General features: G+C 34.0%; 1 protein-coding gene across 7 annotated transcripts; it reads right to left on the bottom strand.

Moving 5' to 3' along the window:
* Window positions 1-1,766: 1,766 nt before the first annotated feature.
* LOC128889974 (aminopeptidase N-like) lies at window positions 1,767-19,984 on the bottom strand. 7 transcript variants are annotated; one of them, XM_054148108.1, is made up of 12 exons: window positions 19,857-19,984; window positions 15,542-16,027; window positions 14,350-14,805; window positions 13,275-13,458; window positions 13,054-13,210; window positions 11,747-11,828; window positions 9,859-10,265; window positions 7,696-7,970; window positions 5,025-5,215; window positions 3,167-3,466; window positions 2,083-2,152; window positions 1,767-2,000 (listed from the first exon to the last, which is right to left on the bottom strand). In XM_054148108.1, exons 2-12 carry the CDS (start codon window positions 16,024-16,026, stop codon window positions 1,875-1,877), a joined length of 2,733 nt encoding a protein of 910 aa, XP_054004083.1. In that variant the 5' UTR covers window position 16,027; window positions 19,857-19,984; the 3' UTR covers window positions 1,767-1,874. The 7 variants fall into 7 exon arrangements, with proteins under 7 accessions (XP_054004083.1, XP_054004253.1, XP_054004168.1 ...); XM_054148278.1 differs by lacking the exon at window positions 19,857-19,984 and adding an exon at window positions 18,285-18,333; XM_054148193.1 differs by lacking the exon at window positions 19,857-19,984 and adding an exon at window positions 17,977-18,226.
* Window positions 19,985-20,447: the final 463 nt, after the last annotated feature.

The following is a 20,447-nucleotide window of genomic DNA, read 5'->3' as shown; positions in this document are numbered from 1 at the left end:
CATGGTTTTGAAACCATAATGTGTTTTCGTTACCTTATAAATATACGTAAATCCCGAATATAACTTGCTATACATTTATCAACATTCTGATTATAATTTATAACCATATTTAAAACACATAAGTGATACAGAGCTCTAACTCCAAAACTAACGGCCGAATGCAAAATTTCAAATATAAAAATTGCATGGTAAAATGGGGCTCATGTTTCAGCGCTAAGAAATTCTTCTTAACTTTGTTATTTAACGTGATATGATGATCAAGTTTCGTTTTTCAAATGGAACTATATATTTTTTTTTATACCATGGTACGCATGGTGCTTACTGCATCAATGGGCAATTCGCCCGGGGTCGAATCGAGTTTTTTCCTTGAAAATTAGCAAACTTTGAAGCGTTCTATCTTGAAAACTAATAAAAATCGGGTAAATACATTAAAGCTCAATGAATTCGTCTTGAAAAGTACTATCGCATGGTCTATAAAAAAAAGATATAGTTCCATTTGAAAAACGAAACTTGACCATCATATCTCGTTAAATAACAAAGTTAACAAAAATTCCTTCTCGCTGAAACATGCGCTCCATTTTACCATGCAATTTCCATATTTGAAATTTTGTATTCGGCCGATAGTTTCGGAGTTAGAGCTCTGTATTACTTAGGCTGGGACACGTTGTGTCTCTCAGATACCCATCCCCCTCGCTGCCAGCCCATTCTTATTTCTGTTGCCCGTAGTTTCGCCAGAGTAGCCCCGACCACCGGTTTAATATGATCTTCGCCGATTGATACGCTTCTGTCGAGTTTTTTTTTTTATATCTCGGACCTCTTTCTCTTTCACTATCTGTCCTTTTCTACGTTCGACGCTCGACGCGTGTCAAGTGTAAACAAATAAAAAACCTCGAGTACAATGTTTTGGGTCTCCGATTTTGCATGCCTCCTTCAGTCGATACTGTATCTTCTAATGTTTTGTCAACGAACTTCGAGTGTAGAGAAGGACAGCGAATGAAGAAGAGGACGGAGCGACATGCGAAAATGGCGACCAACATCGAGATTATTTCGGTGAGGCAATATGTAGTAAATATGTTGCGAATTACGTCGTGTTTGGTCTCATTTTAATCAGAAAAATGTCAGGAATATGATGGTAACAGTGTTACAACAAAAACGGTAATAATAAAAAAAGTTTGATCGTTGCATTTAAGGAGACTGTTGAATTCTATACTATAAGTATGTATATTGTCGAATAAAGTTTTTTAAAGTTTATTTTATAGACAAAAGGTTTGATAGATTTTTTGACTATGTGTAATAGTGTGAGAGTAGTTCGATATCAAACGTATGGCCTTCGATTATCCTAATCAAAATCTACAAACAAGTCTGAAAAATAAAAGGAAACGTATACATGAGAAGAGATACTAATGCGGCATCAATTTGTTTGCTTTTTTATTCGATGTATGTTACATTCTTCTTTGTTCTTGTTTTGGTTTGTCTTCCGATTGCGATTGCAAGCTGGCTTATTTGTCTTTATCGTTCCAATTTAAATTAGAATTGCTTGCATTTTTTAAATCTAAATTACGACGAAACCATTAAAAACAACGTTTACAGTATATCACTCTCAAAATAGTCTTTTATATCGCACATTACTAATTGTAAGTACAAGGAATTTCTCGTCCATTGTCTTAATAAGACGTTCAGAAGGAACGATAGACAAATTAGAAATTAGAGTATTTTTATGTCACTACATTTTGCACACATGGTGCGATCAAATATTATGATACGCATTTTGATGAAAATTATATTAAATATATCGTTTATCATGTACTTAGTAATATGTACACATCACATATGTATAATAATATGGTACTGCAAATATTAAAAAATTTCACTGTTCATAAAAGCTTTGACCATTTCTGTATTATAGAATCCTGTGCTCTGATGGTTCTTAGTTTTTGCTCCCAAATTCCCATGGAACTGCATTTTATTTCACCATCGACAGCTTTACATAACTCTTTTACCTAATAAATAAGAAGAAGCATCGTGTGAAACTGTAGCAGTACATAGTGTTTGGAGTAGGACGAAAATATAAAGATTGTTTACCTTTTCAACCTGCTCTTCTGTATTAGATACATAAAAAATGGGGTAGATCTCTTCAAGAATATTTTTCGATCTAAAAGATATAAGAAATGCAGATTAGTATTAATATTATATTAGACAGGATGTTATTGAAATAGCTAGTCAAATTTTAGAAGCAAATTCCAATCATTATGATTACAGCTTCTGGACAAAAGGCAAACAGGCACCGATCTAAGACGTCATTTAATTAACATATAAATACGAATTTATCGCAAAAATCTTGTTTCTATATAATGTAATATCATTTTTTCTGACCCTTCGCTTTTAATATTTATAGTATCTACGGTACAAAAGTCAGAAACTCAAAAGCAGAATAAATAAATATTTAAAAAATCACTCAATTTTTACATTAGTGATAAATTAAAACACGAGCAATACTAAAATAAGTATTACTGAATACAATACTATCAGGAAGTGCGTAGATTATTTATGAAATAACTACGAGCTTTATTTGTATTAGTAATCGTTATACAATTTTTCATGGAAATCAACAATATAATTTTGTTCTGTGCTAGTTAACACGACATGATAAAAGTTAGTTTAAATTGAAAGGCATTGTTAAAACTGGATTTGTCAAGAAAAATGTTAAAAATTAGTTTCTTTTATAGCACACTAGACAATACTATTAATGCTTTGGAGTTCTTTTGTTTACAATGCACAACGATTATTTTAGTGTTTTCTTAATATCGTTGAGGAGACGCAAGGAATTCAACAACAATAGACTTTCAACAAATTATATGCATCTCATAATTCTACTAGTAGATGGAAACGAATGGTTACATAAAATTCCATGAAATACATATAACAGATACCAATTTTTATATTTGTAATTATATCTTTATCAATATGCCAACAGATTATTTAGTTCATCTTAATTAATGAGACGTCTCCATTAATTTCCATTTCATACTGAAGGAATGCAAGAAAGTGAACTACAATTAACTTTTCAACTAAACCACTAGTTTGCGTGCTCTCCGTGCGCTGAAACAATTATGAAATCCCGTTCCATTTAATATGGATCCATTAAATAAGGACGATAGTATATCACCGTTCAGTTATTTCACTCCAATGTTCGGTAACGAAGTCAAGCACCAAGTCCAGATGATTAAGATTATCCAATGCGTATCTGATCATCGCCACCTGGTGTTTCTTTGGTATTCCCAGGTCATTCGATATCGACGCGTTTAAGTATTTTCTCATAAGAACTGGATTTTCCGAGCCACTTAGAAAACGCAATGCGGCTATTGTCTGATTGTTTAGATACATCTCAAACATTTTGTTCCAGATGGATTCATTTACCAATTTCATGCCGTTGGAGAACACCCATGACTTCAAGTTTGGTGAAATTCTGAATCAAACAATTGAAACAGATTAAATAGTTTTAAATTGAGCCATTATATTCTAAACTGTATCAAGTTTAAAGGAAGCATGAAGCATAGAAGAAAACTTGTATAAAATAATCCAGCTACTTAAAGATGCACATATTTGGACCAACGATAAAGATAACCACATAAAAGACAGTTGCTAATAAGCAAATGTTGATGCGGCGTTAAATATGCCAGGAAAAAAAAGAAATATGTACATTTCCGTCAGGGAATACAACGCGATCAAATAGAGTTTAAAGTTTCAAATAGTATGCAGAGAATCCGTAACAACAGAAAGGAATTTCTCAAATTAGTCGAGACATTAATGAAATATAACATGTTAAATAAATTATAATTAAATTGTAATCATTGACGTGGCCACTAATAACCTCGTAGTTGATGTGAGCTTAAATAAAATAATTTAAAAAAAAGTATGTACGTTCCTATTCATAAGTGTCCTGTAACATGCGTGACTACATGAAAATCTAGATTTTATTAAATATCGAACGATTTGATTTATTACATAACGATAATACTCGTACTTAGAAACATATATACAGTTAGGTTTAACAGAATATGGAATGTCTAATTTTGGGATAAGGAATTGCGGCAGCAACGTTGCCAATTTAAAATGATTAATTTCTGGTGAATTTAAAGTGAAAATAGGCAGATGTATTATTTTTCAACAATATTCGGAAGATCTATCTTAAAAAGTGATGTTAAGCCATCGAATAAATGGAAAATAGAATCAATGGGTAATGGGAAAAGAAAATTAAGCAATAATTTATTAGCAGATGAATATTTATAGAAATATGTTCTGTTTATAATTGGATAGTTCCTGTAATCAACTTTGAGATCTTGAGTCAATTTGTTTGGTGATATAATAAGAATAAAGGGAATAATGTATAAAAATGCCAAGGTTAGCGTCTTTTAAAGTTCAAACACTTAGACCATTAATCATTAATATGCATTAAAGCTCCTTATAAATAATTGAACAAAGTCACAATGCAGAAGGAAATACCAAAACAAACTCAAAAATATCTTTCTATTTTATTTATGTATAATAAATATTATCTCTACATATACTCAGAAAATAGAGAGAAATATTTCTGTCAAATCGAAAGTTGAGCTTTTTACTCTTTTAGATGATTCTTAACATTCAGCATGCTTTTTACATAGTAACCAACGTATAGAAACAATAAATATCATATTTAATATGCAGACCACATAGTTTAATAACATCAATTCACAATCGTTTGAGATTCTCGATACAGACGTTCAAAAATGTATGGATGGACGTGCATAAGGGAGGGCTCAGAGTTTTGCTCTTTACTGACAAAATATTTCTATCGTTGTGGACAATTTCAATTCTAATCACGTATACTTTTATTTAATATAGAATAACCGAAAATATTCCATATCGTTTATGTTTGATTATATAAAACAAAATTCTACAGCCCCTTTTGGACAACTCTTTAACAGTACTATAACACAATACGCTCGTAAATTTGTCCATCGAATGTTAGAAATTATAAATATTACCTAGCTTCAAACGAGCTATTGAAAAATTCCATAAATTTGGTAGTAGCAGCTTCTTTGCATTCAACGTGACCAAAGGTACAGGCCCATTTAAGAATATTAATTCTGATTAATATTGTGAGTGGTTCGTCATCCTCGTGTTCTTCGAAACCTACCTTTTCGATTAACTTGTTCATAATATTCAACACATAAGCCTGAAAATAAATCAAGATAATTTACTCGCGTACAGAACTCGCAAAATACTTAAGGGCGTTCTTTTTCTGACCAGTTTCGAGGCAATCTTCATAAATTTTTTGTAGCTAAAATACACTACCGGACAAGCAAACCGGAACGATTTTTCAAATGCTCATAACTATGAGAGTTTTCAACCTATTTCGGTGAAACTTCCAGAGGTATAGTCTTCAAGTGTCTTCTGGATGTGTGCAAAGTTGCATTGACGAGGGTTGATGTGAAGGGGTTAATTCACCCCCCTAAAGGGGAGGGTGTAAAAAAACGCCTCTTTGAAACAGGCCAGGGATGACGGAAGGGGTTGAAAAATTCAAAAAAACCTTTGCGGCGACTCTCCTTGATGCCCTCGACAAAATGCACCCCTTGAAATCCCTCTCGGACAAACCCACCCCCCACAACCTTCCACCCCAGTAAGTGGGCCGGACGAAGTCGGCCTGCAGAAGCGCCTGGCGGGTAGGCAATCTGCAATTCTCCCGCTTTCCCTGCTTAGGCGTTTCTCACACGATCGTACCGCGATCGTTTCGTGGCTCTCGCGGTCGATAATCGATCTACCGCTTGGGCAGTAGAAGCGCGGTACGATCGTGTGAGAAACGCCTAAGCAGGGAAAGCGGGAGAATTGCAGATTGCCTACCCGCCAGGCGCTTCTGCAGGCCGACTTCGTCCGGCCCACTTACTGGGGTGGAAGGTTGTGGGGGTTGGGTTTGTCCGAGAGGGATTTCAAGGGGTGCATTTTGTCGAGGGCATCAAGGAGAGTCGCCGCAAAGGTTTTTTTGAATTTTTCAACCCCTTCCGTCATCCCTGGCCTGTTTCAAAGAGGCGTTTTTTTACACCCTCCCCTTTAGGGGGATGAATTAACCCCTTCACATCAACCCTCGTCAATGCAACTTTGCACACATCCAGAAGACACTTGAAGACTATACCTCTGGAAGTTTCACCGAAATAGGTTGAAAACTCTCATAGTTATGAGCATTTGAACAATCGTTCCGGTTTGCTTGTCCGGTAGTGTATTTGACATAGACTTTTGAAATATCGTATGTTTATTTATATATGTATGTACAAAATTTTGTTAAATTTACAATTGTCCTGCTCAATTTGTTTCGATGTTACGTAAAATTTCGTCCGTCCTAGTGGTCCGAAATAATGAAAAATTATTTTCTATTATTCGTTGTTAACGTGGTTATAGCATGAACTTCGAGAAAAATGTATTAAAAGAAAATTCACAAAATGGTGGCGCTTTAAACTTAAAATCTTGAATTTTTGCGCAGAATTCGTGACTTTAGCGACTCGAAAATATAATAACCTTTATGATGTCGAAATTACTTTAGTTAACGCCATAGTCAGATTTGTGTTTTATACGTATGCATAATTTGAACTCGATCCGTATGCAGTTTTTGAGGTATCGCGTTAACATGTTTCAAAAACAGGGTTTCGAGGTCGATCAGTCTAGCGAGACGGTCTGTGGTATAAACGGTTATAACATTGGCAGTTTTAAACTTTGTTTAGTATAATTAAGTATGAATGTTTTTAAGGCCTTAAGCAAAAAGAAATCTATCTTTTGGCTAAAAATAAAAGATTATCTCCTCAATGTTTCCTCTGCCTAACAAACACGTGAAATAAATGATTATAACTTTGGCAATTTTGAAATTTCTTTAATATAATTCAACAGACACGTTTTGAAGACCCTAAGTAATAAGAATATAAAGAAAATCTATCTTTGACCCACTATAAAAGAGTACTCTTTAGGGTAGTTGTTTCGAAATAGTCACGTTCAAAAGTATAAGTAGACATTTTTATAAAAGTAGAGTCTTACTGCTTTCGCACACGTCCATTATAAATCAATACGTATATCTACATATAGAGTGTCCCAGAAATGTTGGAGGTCCTTGAAAGGGGTAGTTGGATTGGTCGGAGTTTTTTTGTTAATATCTCCTTAACGAAGCCTCGGACAACATTTTCGGTAAGGAAAAAGTTGTTTCAAATCACCCCCGAACCACCCCTTTCAAGGACCTCCAACATTTTTGGGATACCCTGTATATATTCGCAATACTCGAGAAATGATTGTGGCAATAATGCTGACTGTTGTCACCCAATTCTTCTACGTTCTGTTTCAGATTTTAATGAATTATATCTCAGTAACAGCGGGGTCAATAATTGTTCTTTTTTTCAATGTTTTGTAATACCAGTTTTTATAACATGTCAAATTCTCAGCAAGCTCCTAAATTGCATTTTGATTAAGATTGAAAATATTCACGTTGAAGTCTGCATGTTCCAGAAGGGTCTGCGTTAAAATTACAAAATTTTGACATCGTTTTTCATGAAACTTGGATGGTCAATTTAAATCGAAATAGGATCATAGATTCCCATTGGATCAAAGAACGATCAAGTGAGGTTTTATTAATCTCCTCCATTAAATAAATTCATGGAACAACTACCTTAAGGGACTTACCTTAATTGGCCCAGCGAATGGAGAATCTAGAAGTAGACTCATATCCCTTAAAAACTGAAACGCAGGTCGCCATGGTATGTAATCCGTTTCTTGAGATAAATAACCGACGATTTCCAAGAATATCTCAGGACTGAGGCGTTCGATGTGCATTAACCACACAGCGTCATTAATGATTTGTGCGCGATTTAGCACGTGGATCTTCGTAAAGTTCTCCGATCTAAGGTAATTACCGATCCTCCTCCAATTGGTTTCGTCATAATTCACTCGATAGTAACCTAAGAACAATCGATGCGCCTACCGTTATTTTTGTTACTTTATTTCACTGTGGCCTACTTAGGTCACTTTGTATTTCATATTTAAATCTTTCTGATTCGATGAGATTTATTTAACTTGCAGGATTTATTAAACAAAATTATATAAAAAGGTTCATTTCGCAACGAAAACGCTGCTTAACTTTGTATTTGAATTACTGTTACAAATAAAGACATTGCAACAGCAACACTTGTATTTTTAATACTCCTATACATCAATAAATGAATGAATGTTAAAAAGCATTCGAACTTGTCACCTCCTCTTCATCAATTTTCGAATCGGTAATTATACAGAAAAGGGTACTCTACTCATCACCGCGTTCGGAGGTTTTGAAATATCTTATCAGATTCATTATTCAGAACAACTGTTTCCTACACATGCTACCACCGGAGACGCTTAATTTTCCAGATATTCATAACAAGCTTTCGATAATATCACATATGTGATTCAATATTGAATTCTGTCTATTTAGGCACGTCTATGGTCGTGTATCAGACTGTTGTTTTTCTATTATCCTATCTTTTGACTATCAAATATGCACTGATCAATGTCCATTTTGATAAAAATTGGGGGCTTAGCGAGGCACCAGCAAACTGAAGCAGACAAAGGCAAGCGGATTTCGCCGTACGATCCGCCTTTGTCTTCCGAGAAGCTGCCTTCCTTAGTGCAGTCACGCTGTATAGAATGTATAATCGTAGTCTCACTATATTGTCCGCTGAATACAATGTGTATCTTATATGTACGTCTCGAACGCTTTAATTTTTCCAACATACATCTATACCAGTGTGGTTACTATTGCTCTCTTAATTTATCTCTCTCGTCACGCGGTAGCTTTATAGATGTGACAAATTCAGCCAATAATGAAAATGCGTGTGAGTAAACGTGTCGTCGTATACGCGACATCCAATTAAGTGCCTCTCCAATTCCAGAGAAAAAACTTACATAACTGCGTGGTGCGCTGCAACGCGCGTAATTGGGGGCTCGCCCACCAAACCCCTGACTACAGACAAGCCACCGGACCCCCATTTTTATCAAAATATACAGGGTGTCCCAGCCTAAGTGATACAGAGCTTTAACTCCGAAACTATCGGCCGAATACAAAATTTCAAATATGGAAATTGCATGGTAAAATGGAGCGCATGTTTCAGCGAGAAGGAATTTTTGTTAACTTTGTTATTTAACGAGATATGATGGTCAAGTTTCGTTTTTCAAATGGAACTATATATATATATATATTTTTTTTTTATACCATGTGATAGTACTTTTCAAGATGAATTCATTAAGCTTTAATGTATTTACCTGATGTTTATTAGTTTTCAAGCTATAACGCTTCAAATTTTGCTAATTTTTAAGGTAAATACTCGATTCGACCCCGGGCGGTCCCATTGATGCAGTAAACACCATGCGGTTCTTGAAATCGATACAGAGGGTCTCGCTTGGGATTCTAGGCCCAGAATATTGGGATTCTTCCCATTTTCCTTCCTTGGGTATGATCCAAAAATAGGTGAGGGAGAGGTTTCCCAAATAATTATTTCTGAATTATCTATATTATTCTATCGAAAGTTTCTTATGAATATCTCAGCGTCGCCGTCGATAACATGTATAGGAGAAAGTTGTTCAGAATATTGAATTTGATAACATATTTCACAATCATCGAAATCGCTGTTGAGCACCATTTGCTATGTACTTATCGTCGAATTTTTCACATATACCAAAGTAGACGGAAGCTTCCCGATGGATATTGATTTTAATAGAACTTAAAATAAAATTAGTTCATTCGTTCGAAACGCTCGGTATTTAATTGTACACTGCCGCTAACTGATGTCGTCTAATTGTCATATCTATAATTACCACTTTGTTGTTTGTTTACAATGATCCAGTCATCCAGATTAACTTCAGTGATAGTTAAATTCTCTTGCGGTTTGATCCAGTGAGTGGGCCTGGTGTTTGAAAAATCCAGATTAATCTCTGTCGCATAATTGATGGGTACCCACCATTCATTTCTCCGTTCCCCTTTGTTAAACTGTTCTATGTCCTTAACGTTCTCTCGAGAACCTATCAACCCAATGTCTTTTTGAGTCAGTTTTATTTCACCGGTAGAATAATTGCGCTCTACCGTTATCAGAGGGTATCTCTTTTGTTTGATCCAGGTATCCATGACCTCTTTCACATTGAACACACTGCGAGGGGCATCCGATTCGTTTAGAGTACTTTGCAACGCCGCCCACAACGAGTCCGGAGTGGCAGAGCCATATTCACTTGATAACAGAATACATAATGTTAGTCTATCGCGGTATAGGTTGCTTCAAAGTTAAACAGTAAAATGAATTTCTTGTAATCGAGCCGTTCATTGTGAAAATGGTTTAGTCCATTTTAATGGTATTATAGATTCTAGGTTTCAATCGATGATGTGTAATCAATGTTTCTGATATTATCATGGTAGATTTCAAGTTGTCGCACAGATAGTGTAAACAAAAGTATGCCCATTCTTCATAAGAGTTGCTATTGTTAAAGTATTAGATCACTAATGTTCATACCACGTCGCAATTAATGTTCTTCGAATTTAATCTTTTGCGCTTGATGATCTATTAATAAGAAAGAATCCACAACTACATTTTACAAATAAGTTAATGTAAAGAATGGTTAAACTGTAATGTTCTATGTATCTATACGTTAGAAACAAAAGTGTTTTTAATATTAAGTTCTGTATTCTTATTTAATAATAATCTATGGAACATTCACCGTTATGCATACATAAATGAAATTAATGATCATTCGGAATAATTTCCTTAAAGAAATTAATTTCTATAGGTCATTAGAACTTTAAAAACAACTATTGGGTTGTCCAGAAAGTTCGTGTCAAGTTTTAAGAATAATTCAAACGCATATTTGAATTTTGATACATACAGGGTGTCCCAAAAATGTTGGAGTTCATTGAAAGGGGTCGTTCGAGGGATTTGAAACAACTTTTTCCTTAGTGAAAATGTTGTCAGAGGTTTTGTTAAAGAGATATTAACAGAAAACCCCAACCAATCACAGCGCGACTATGTCGATGGAGCTCGCGTAGCGTAGCTATGCGATAGACGGCCGTGCTCTGATTGGTCTAGAATCTTTTCTGTTGATATCTCTTTAACGAAGCCTCGGACAACATTTTCCCTAAGGAGAAAATTGTTTCAAATCACCTCTCAAGGAACCTTTCACCCCTTCAAGGAACTCCAACATTTTTGAGACACTCTGTATTTATTGAATTACATAGGTACATAGGTTACATTTTGTTCCACAACCTTTCCTCCTTTTTAGGGATGTATTAGGTTGTCCAGAAAGTTCGAGCCAATTTTTAAGAAAACTTCAAAGGCACATTTGAATTGTAATATACATTTATTTATATGTATATTTATTGAATTATATGGGTACCATTTTGTTCCACAACCTTTCTACCTTTTAAGAGATGTACATATATATGTTATTTGTTTTCAGCCATCAACGTAACGTTAACGACAGAGCCGCGTCACTATTCAGGCATCAGACTTACACTATTTTCACATCAAGCGGCTCATTTGACGTGTCTCGATACAATTTTGTTTACCCAATTCAATGAGTGTATTAAAAGAAAAATTAAAAAGTCGTGCAGTATCTTTGCTACTAATTAGTTGTGATAAAGTCTTAACATTGAAGAATACAAATCGTAGTTGATATAAATTAAAATAGAAATGAATTACAAGTTGAAAGTGATACTGACTGTTCGTTCAAGTACTTGACCAGACCAGCCCGGAAGACTTCTGGAGAAATGATATTTGCTAGCATGTTTACGATGGCAGGAGCTACATTGAAAAATAGTAATATTTTGTACTGATATAATGATAAACTAGAGAAGTAGACACTGCAATTCAAAAGAGAAGAATTCAATGCAAATTAGAGTTGTGTAGAATACAATGAAATTACTCCATGAACTATCATTACAAAGTAATTTAATCATATAGTGATTCAATTACATTGGAATTTGTAATCTTGAGATCTCATTTAATTAAATTAGAATGTAATTGAATCAGAATTACGAATAATGAGATAATCAAATTAAGAGGTTATAAAGGATAAAAAAAACAACGCGGAAATATCGAACAGAAAGAAGTAATTATCAGGGATGAATATGAAAATATTCGTAAATCTATAATATTTGAACAGAAATAAGCTTTTTTAATTAAATTACAATTATAAATTTTAAAAGTTTGATATATGTAATTCAACTGCAACGTAATTGAAATACAATGTAATTGGATTGTAATTAAACCATAGCATAATTGTGTTGGAAATAATAACTGTATATCCGATATTATATTTCAATTACAGTATTAATGTAACCATTCTAATGAATTACTTTTTGAAGTCGGTCCTAAACAACCTCAATCGATAATAATTAAACCTTACTATACGTAAGGTAGGTTACAAAAGTATAAAATATAATTTGCTGAACGAGTTAAAAACTGACTTTCTGGAATATTTTGAAGCATGGACAATTCGTTGGCATAATACAATTTTAAGCAATGGTAATTACTGTGTTGTTGATCAAATAGAAATTCATGATAAAATGAATAGTTTATGTTTTATTTAACTTATCCTTATAAATGGAGTATTATACAGGTTGTCCCAGAATTAGTGTAAGAACCGGAAACGGGGAGCAGCTGAGACGATTCTGAACCATAATTACGTTTGCAAAAATGTCGGACGGTGCTTCGTTTTTTGAATTATTAACAAAAAATCACCGACCAATCGCGCCAGAACGCTCGATCCAGCCATCAGGCGAGCCTTTCGCGGCTGAGCGCGCGCTTCTCGGACGCTGTGATTGGTCGGTGGTTTTTCGTTCATAATTTAAAAACGAAGCATCATCCGACATATTTGCAAAGAAAATTGTGATTCAAAATCGTCTCATCTACCTCCCATTTCCGGTTCGCACACTACTTCTGGAACAGAACCTGTATATCAGAGATAACGAAGTTCATTGTGCAAATCTATAACGATTTACTGTGCATACCACATTAATGACTGTACCTTTAGTGTAAACAGATCTGGAGAATGCCAACTCGATATCCATTGTTGTTCTTACATCGGATTCGATCGCCATGATGTCCCACTTATCGTCCATAAAAAGAGACTTGTGAACAACATCCACCGTGAGAAGATCCATCGCTCTTGTATTTTGAAAAATCTAAATATAACACTTTTATTGTAGAATTGTTTTCAGTGAACGAAACGGTATAAATAAAAATAACCTTATCGATTATGTAGTACTCGAAGTACGAAGAGAAACCTTCGTTCAGCCAAACGTGAGACCACCAGGTTGGGCTTACGACGTTTCCAAACCATTGATGAGTTAATTCATGTATCACTATCGTTGCTACCTCGCATTTCCTTCTGTACGTCGCGGTGTTCTCGTTGTATTTAATATTTTTCTCTCTGAAAACAATACAAATGATCACGTTAAAATGCTTTCTCGAATAATGGCAAGAATAATACCTTATTTTGGGTTCTTCAATTATTTGCTTTCTTTTTTTATTTTTAACGTTTTTATTTAATTTTTCTACATTGATGTAATTTTCTCTTCAATCTCAATCCATTAATATGGGAAGTATTATATCTGTGAGTTAGATCAAAGAAGACATTAAGTCTTTGGAAAAAATAACATAGAAAGCTGTGTCTAGTTTAAATTTAGCATGCTAACACTGATAGAAGTTATGATAATAGCGTTATACAATTAGCAATATAAGCAGTGTCTCAACAGGAGCGCACATTTTAAATTGCGAGCCATTTCTTTCTGTAAGCTTCTCAGCATTGAATTTTTGATCGAGTAAGTACAACAAATCGGACAACAATTTTAAAATTAATTCAGAAATTTGAGAAAACTGGATCGGTCGTGGATCAAATGAGTTGTGTATGTCGTTGTCCGTTTGACCAATAGAAAACATTACTACAGCGAATGAAAGTATCTCTGCAGTGAATTTGATCGAAAATCTTAAATTATAATGATTATAAAATTCAGTTGACGTTACAACTTAAGTCAACAGACTATGCTAAATGCTGATGATTCGTCAATTGGGTTCTGGAGAACCGAGACAAATATAATAATATTGCGATGAAAATTATATTCAGTGATGAAGCACATTTTAAATTGGATGGTTTCATCAATAACTAAAATTGCTGGATTTGGGGCTCAGAAAAAATTCTAGGGGAAACCAATTCATGGTCAACTTCAAACATTGAAATTCAAAAAATAACCATTGGATTGGTTAAATCATTACTTTCATTTCTTTTATAATAATTAGTAGTGCTGCAATTCAGAGTACGTACGGATATATTATCAGTCCCCAATTTTCCATAGCCGACATACTATGCTTAGGAACAGCTACATGGTCCATTTTTGGCACACGAACAGTACTGTTGGTGTACCGTTCCAATTCAGCCGATGCTTTTTGAGTAATTTCGTGAGCGAATTTCAAAAAAGGGATCGAATCCTTTCTGCTCCAGGCGTTAATGGTGCCATCGTCATTGGATATGTTCTCGTAAGCAGCGACCACGAATGCTACCAGGTAAGTGGACATAATAGGAGTCGTTGCAAAGTGCGACCACACCTTTCCGTCGGCATCGTCAACCTGTGATTGTTCACGTCTGGGCATGTTAGACAGAGCAGTATAATTCGTGTAATGTTTTATCGAGATGTCGAAACTAGCTTTCAAAGCAGGCTCGTCCCAACATGGAAATGCTTTTCGCGCAGATATAGGCTCAAATTGTGTCGCAACCATCCACCTGGAAGTTCACACTATCTTATTACATTTCGGTAAAGCGTAATGTAAATTAACGTTTTACGCAACAAATTTTAATTAATTTAGTGCTTGTTGTTATGTGTAAAAGCGATTTCATATGAACTGAATTGAATTTTAAATAACTCTATCATAACGTAAAATACTCTATTAGTTCATTGGTACTGATACGGTAATGGTAGAGGAATATTTTCATTTATTTCAAATTAAATTGAAATCATTTCCTAGCACAGTAATTAATTATTGGGTTGTCTGGAAAGTCCATGCCGATTTTTAGTAGGCGGTACAGGTCTCAATACATCGGAATGGTTGAAAACAAATAACATGTGGACATCCCCTTAAAAGGTGGAAAAATTACGGAACGAAATGGTACATATATAATTCAATAAATATATATAAAAATTCAAACGTGTCTTTGAATGTTTCTTAAAAATTGGCACGAACTTTCTGGACAACCCAATACAACGTCGAGCATCAAATTAAATTAGGGTTTATATATTATACAGGGTGTCGCAAAAATGTTGGAAGTCCTTGAAAGGAGTGGTTTGGGGGTGATTTGAAGCAACTTTTTCCTTATGTTCCTTATTTTCCTTATGCGAAAATGTTCTCCGAGGTTTCGTTAATATATTTAACCAAGACATATTTAACCATTCCACTGCATGCGAAATACCCTGTATATTAATTTGATCAGAATATATGACGATTAAATAACTAACACTCACACTTTATTCCCTTGATGATCTTTATACGAACATCTGTAAAACCCATACATGTCATCCCTTAAAATTCCTCTGAATATCATCCTCAGAATGTACGTGCCAATCTCCAATGTACTGCCAAAGTGGATCACCATAATGTTTGTTTTATTGTCATAACTATGATTCTCTGGTTTAAGTATATTACCATTTTCGAGCTTTAATTGTGTCGCGCTTCCATTCAATGCTAAATCCTCTAAATGCAATGCCACGCTCGCGGTTGGTTCGAGAACTTTAAACTCAGCACTAATTTCACCATCGAATGAGAAAGTCCCGGCGATGTCGGGTATTAGTTTAATGATGTAATGCATCGGTACTGTGTTATTTGGTAGACGATATTTCATATCACTTGGTCCATTTGTGTTCCTTTCTAAGACGTCATTTTGAATAGAAAGAGTATTCGGAAGGGTGCATATGAACAAGATAACCACTAGACTCTTCGCATACGCCATTCTATAAAACAAGGAAACATAAAATCACAGTTGTTAGCGGATACATAACCGTGCTTTATATACAGAGTGTTCCCGAAGTCTGGATACTTAGGAAATGTCAATAACTATAACTATTTCTCCTTCATAGAAATCCTCCGTAGAAACAATTATTGACATTGTACGCTAGCAGAAAATAAGTTTCTTCCGTTACCCTCATTTGCCCTCCTTGGCTCCCAACTAAGTACAGTGAATATTATTTCTCTCTTTAAATTAATAACAGTCTGATTTGTCAGATATTATTAAATTGCGAACAAAAATTGTTTAATAATATAATTTAAATTATTTAATCGCGACTGTTTAATCATTTCATTGAAAAGTCGCGTTAAACATGGAGTTGTTTGTCAACTTCAAAGAAAAATCCTTCAAAGATAAACACACAGTAGATATTGTATTAACTATGTAAATTGTTTGAAATTAGGAAAGTGATACTCTTCGTAACTACAATGTAGAACAATGGAGTAAACAAATATTATTTGTATATTACATTATTAGGATCACCTAAAAAATGATTGTATTATATTTTCGTCACTTTATTCCCTATTTGTTTATAATCTGGTAGAGTATAAATGATTCGATCACATGAACACTAAACAACATTGAAATTTAAGCAATGAACTTATTAACAATAAAATATAGCTTAACGTAGTATCTTAATATAAGACTGTTCGTAACAGCAGTTTTCTAACTAACACTTGAGAAATTACGTTCTGTTCACTCGTTAGTAAACAATTGGATTGGTCCAATTGATAAGTGTCCATATCTAAATACCGCGTGTCGTATCAAACATGTTCAAATAAATTGTCATTTGTGTTGTTAAGATGTTCTTGTTGACATCTCCGCTACTATCGACACAATTCAAACGTTAAGCGTCGATATTTCATGAAAATAACGATGCGTCTAGCGTACTATTACAAATGTGAATTGTTCGATTAACTTCGAATAAATCATCATCTAGAGTCTATACGTAGCACATTTACGTAATTTTTCATTCGTGAAAGTCATTTCTTTAATATTGTAGAAATTCTAATTTGAATTAAATCGATCTCGTTAAGAAAATTATAGGTAATGATATATTATATGATTATAGGTATATCTCATGAATTCATTTGATTTCAAACCTAAGAAGTGACCAATTACATTCGACGTTCTAACTGATTGTTCAATAATTGCTTTTTTTTATTAAAGAATAGCATGAAACCACATTTCAAACTGCGCGCAATGGTTAATCCGTGGTACCTCTGTTATAAATTCATCCCTGAACTCGTTTTTATACTGGGTGTGACAAATCATACCTCCGTTATTAGTGCCTCTGGAGAAAAATGTCGAAGGGAGAAGATGAATTGGTTTAAAAAAGTCCTATATTCGTAAAACCATATTTCTAACCGACTTCGAACAGGAGGAGGTTACTCAATTCGACACGTATATGTATGTATTTCTTTTTGTTATAAGTGTAATGGTGCGTATGCATTCGGTAGTTGCGTTTTTTTTTCCCCTAGATTGAATACATAAGAAAAGTGTTAATAAAGTAGTAAAAAAATGATTACTTTACGAGATATTCAATAATTGTCTTTATTAAAGAAAATGCTCGAACGCTTCTCCATAACATTCTACTGATTAAGGTATTCTTCTTCTGATTAAGGTATTTTTGTTATGATAACAAACGTTAATGCCGAAGTGGTGTTCGAAGTATTTACAATTTTGCCACGAATCGTTTAGGCATCTTCTTCATTGAAGACAATTATTTAAAATATCGCAAAAGGATTTAATCTATGCAAAAAATATGAATTTCTATTTAAAAATATAATGCAACCAATTTTTAACCATCCTTTTTGTCACTTTGACATTTTTCCCTAAAGACACTGATAACGGAGTTATGAGCTGCCATCTTTATTTAGTCCATTCTGTAAGTACTTGAGTATGGCAAAATTCACAAGTTAAATAAGCTGAGCTGTCATGTCCTTTTTCTTTTCGATAATCCTTCCCCACTTATTTTTATTAACTCTCACATAAATACAGGAACCGTCGTTTAAAATCGTCTTTGAGAGAAATTCAATAATTTGGGAACAGCATAAGATTATTTTTGTACTTTGAACGCGTTTTACCCTTGATGCAGTCTAGGGGCATTTTTATTTCTGATATACACACTTGAACTTTACACATAATTTTTTGTACTTCAAACTTTCTAACTAAAAATTCACGAATTTTGTAACTTGACGAACTTCGAAATTAAACAAGTGCTATCGTTACTATCGCACAAATCACAAACGTTTATTTAGCCGATTCATGAGTCGATTTATGGAGAATTAAAAACAGTTTTAATAAGTGTATGTTTGGATTTATGTTCATCGAAAGAATCTTGCTCATCAGCTCGGAAATTGTCACAAACAATTATGTTGTTTTAATCGAATCCAGCACATGCGAGCAGTTGTACAATTGAAATACGTATCTATTCAAAGTCGCAGGAGCAGCTGACTTGCTGGCAGTTTAGGTATAACTGTGGTTGTTGACGCTTCGAATGTAGCTGATTTTTTGCAGTTGAGACTAAGCTTGTCTGTGTAGACGATCAAGGGTAGCGAGTTCCATCTAGAATATTTGAAAACAAGCGTACTGCTGGAATGGTCTACGTGGGTTGGTTCATAAGTTCCTTGGTTTGAAGAGGGAAATTCTATCTGCTATAGTAATGCGATTGTTTCGAGGTAACGGGAATTCTCAGGTATTGGAATATTTTAGGATCTACCACTCAAAAATTCTGCAAGAACCCTAACACAGGTATATAGTTAAAATTGAAAATCTCTCTGTTTGAGATTTTCTTATAACTTTAATTAGCTTTCTCCAATGTAGGTAAAATGTTGTTTAGTTTAGTTTGTTTTATTATTAGGCTATTAAACTTGCTACGGGGTTATTAGCGACATGCTCCTTACTGAGCATATTAGCAATTAAATGACAATTGAATGAAACAGTACACATTACAGTGTCACACAAGACTTAATCTTAGATACAATTAATAAATAAGTATGTACAGTAGTACCTGATACTAGATTAGAAACAATATGTGACTTTCGACGATGAACCATGAGATTTTAGAAACTTAAATATAATTAGTAAAGGTTGAGTCATTGGTTTGCTAAGGAATACATTTATTGTTTGAGGTGGATAAAGTCCAATTTTACAAAGGTTACGAATCATGTTATTCCTATTTCAATTAAGGATTCGACATTGTCACAATACATGGTTGAGATCCTGCTCTGAAAAACCTCACTGACAACTCAGGATTCCATATTGTTGCTTCTTATGATTTGACGGAAAATTTAAACTATTTCTCTTGCAGAAACATTAGCTATATTTACTATTAAACGATATTAGTGTCTGTTTTACTTGAGGAGGTAGCGCTATTTTTTGTTATTGATTTCAGTTACCTATTTGCTGGACAAATAATTCTGGAATATTTTCATTCGTTGTCAAAATATACAACTTTTACAGAAATGTTTAGTTTTCTATTTGCATTAGAACTTGCAACTTTATTTATATAAAATTAGCAATTGCATTCATTGAAATCGCTAATTCTTGTCTGTTGTATTACAATAAAGACATACATTTATTGAATACATGGATATAACGAGTTTGAATGCAATAAAGCTTTCACTCGTAAAAATAAACTTATTTATGAGTTTCAAATTCAATAATTGCAATTAATTTTTCCTTTTTTCAGTCACATTTTGTTATTCTATCGAATCCATCGTTTCAATTCAAGAACAATAAACGTTAATATTGATCATCAACATCATACTTACGCTTATTAATATGCATTTGCTTAATGAATTTTGTGTAGATATCCTCTTCCAGGGAACTACCGCGAAAAGTAATTAAGCGAGCGGCAATATGGCGATCGGTGCTGTTGAAGCGGCTCAATAAGGAACAATTATCACGAGTAATATTCACGAACACTATTACTTTCAAAATACACATCTAGCAACGATGCTATCATCATCTTAGACAGACCAAATGACGAATGTGAATATTATGCCTTACACTGTAGCGTGAATAATCTATGCAGTTAACCTATGTCCTTTATTGTTAGGCAATATGCAGCCAGAACAGTAGTTCTGCAGATTTCCAGCTAAAGAGTAGAACAATAGAAGACAATATCTTATTTATACCATCGCTCTGCATACGGCGATACGATGGGATGTAATTAATGAATAAGTGGTTCATATAAACTATACGTCTATTTTAGTATTTTGCAGTTTTATCGCTAAAATCATAATTAGGAATTAATAAATGATACCAATTGATAGACGTTGAGCTATCGTCTCGCTACCTACAACAAGTCCAATAATAGTATCATGCATATCACCTTAAAGTAACTTTAAAATATAAACAAA

Source organism: Hylaeus anthracinus, unplaced genomic scaffold, assembly GCF_026225885.1.
Source record: "Hylaeus anthracinus isolate JK02 unplaced genomic scaffold, UHH_iyHylAnth1.0_haploid 0, whole genome shotgun sequence".
Lineage (NCBI taxonomy): Eukaryota > Metazoa > Arthropoda > Insecta > Hymenoptera > Colletidae > Hylaeus > Hylaeus anthracinus.
Note: the sequence above shows the minus strand (reverse complement) of the source record. Positions and strands in the feature narration are given on the sequence as shown.

What these genes read in the sequence shown, in the direction of transcription:
- LOC128889974 (XM_054148108.1), bottom strand. Translation starts at nt 16,026, where the DNA reads ATGGCGTATGCGAAGAGTCTAGTGGTTATCTTGTTCATATGCACCCTT. An exon ending in GATCATCAAGGGAATAAAGT is followed by an intron (nt 14,806 to 15,541) that starts GTGAGTGTTAGT and finishes GTGAACTTCCAG; the next exon opens with GTGGATGGTTGCGACACAAT. An exon ending in AGTACTACATAATCGATAAG is followed by an intron (nt 13,211 to 13,274) that starts GTTATTTTTATT and finishes TGTTATATTTAG; the next exon opens with ATTTTTCAAAATACAAGAGC.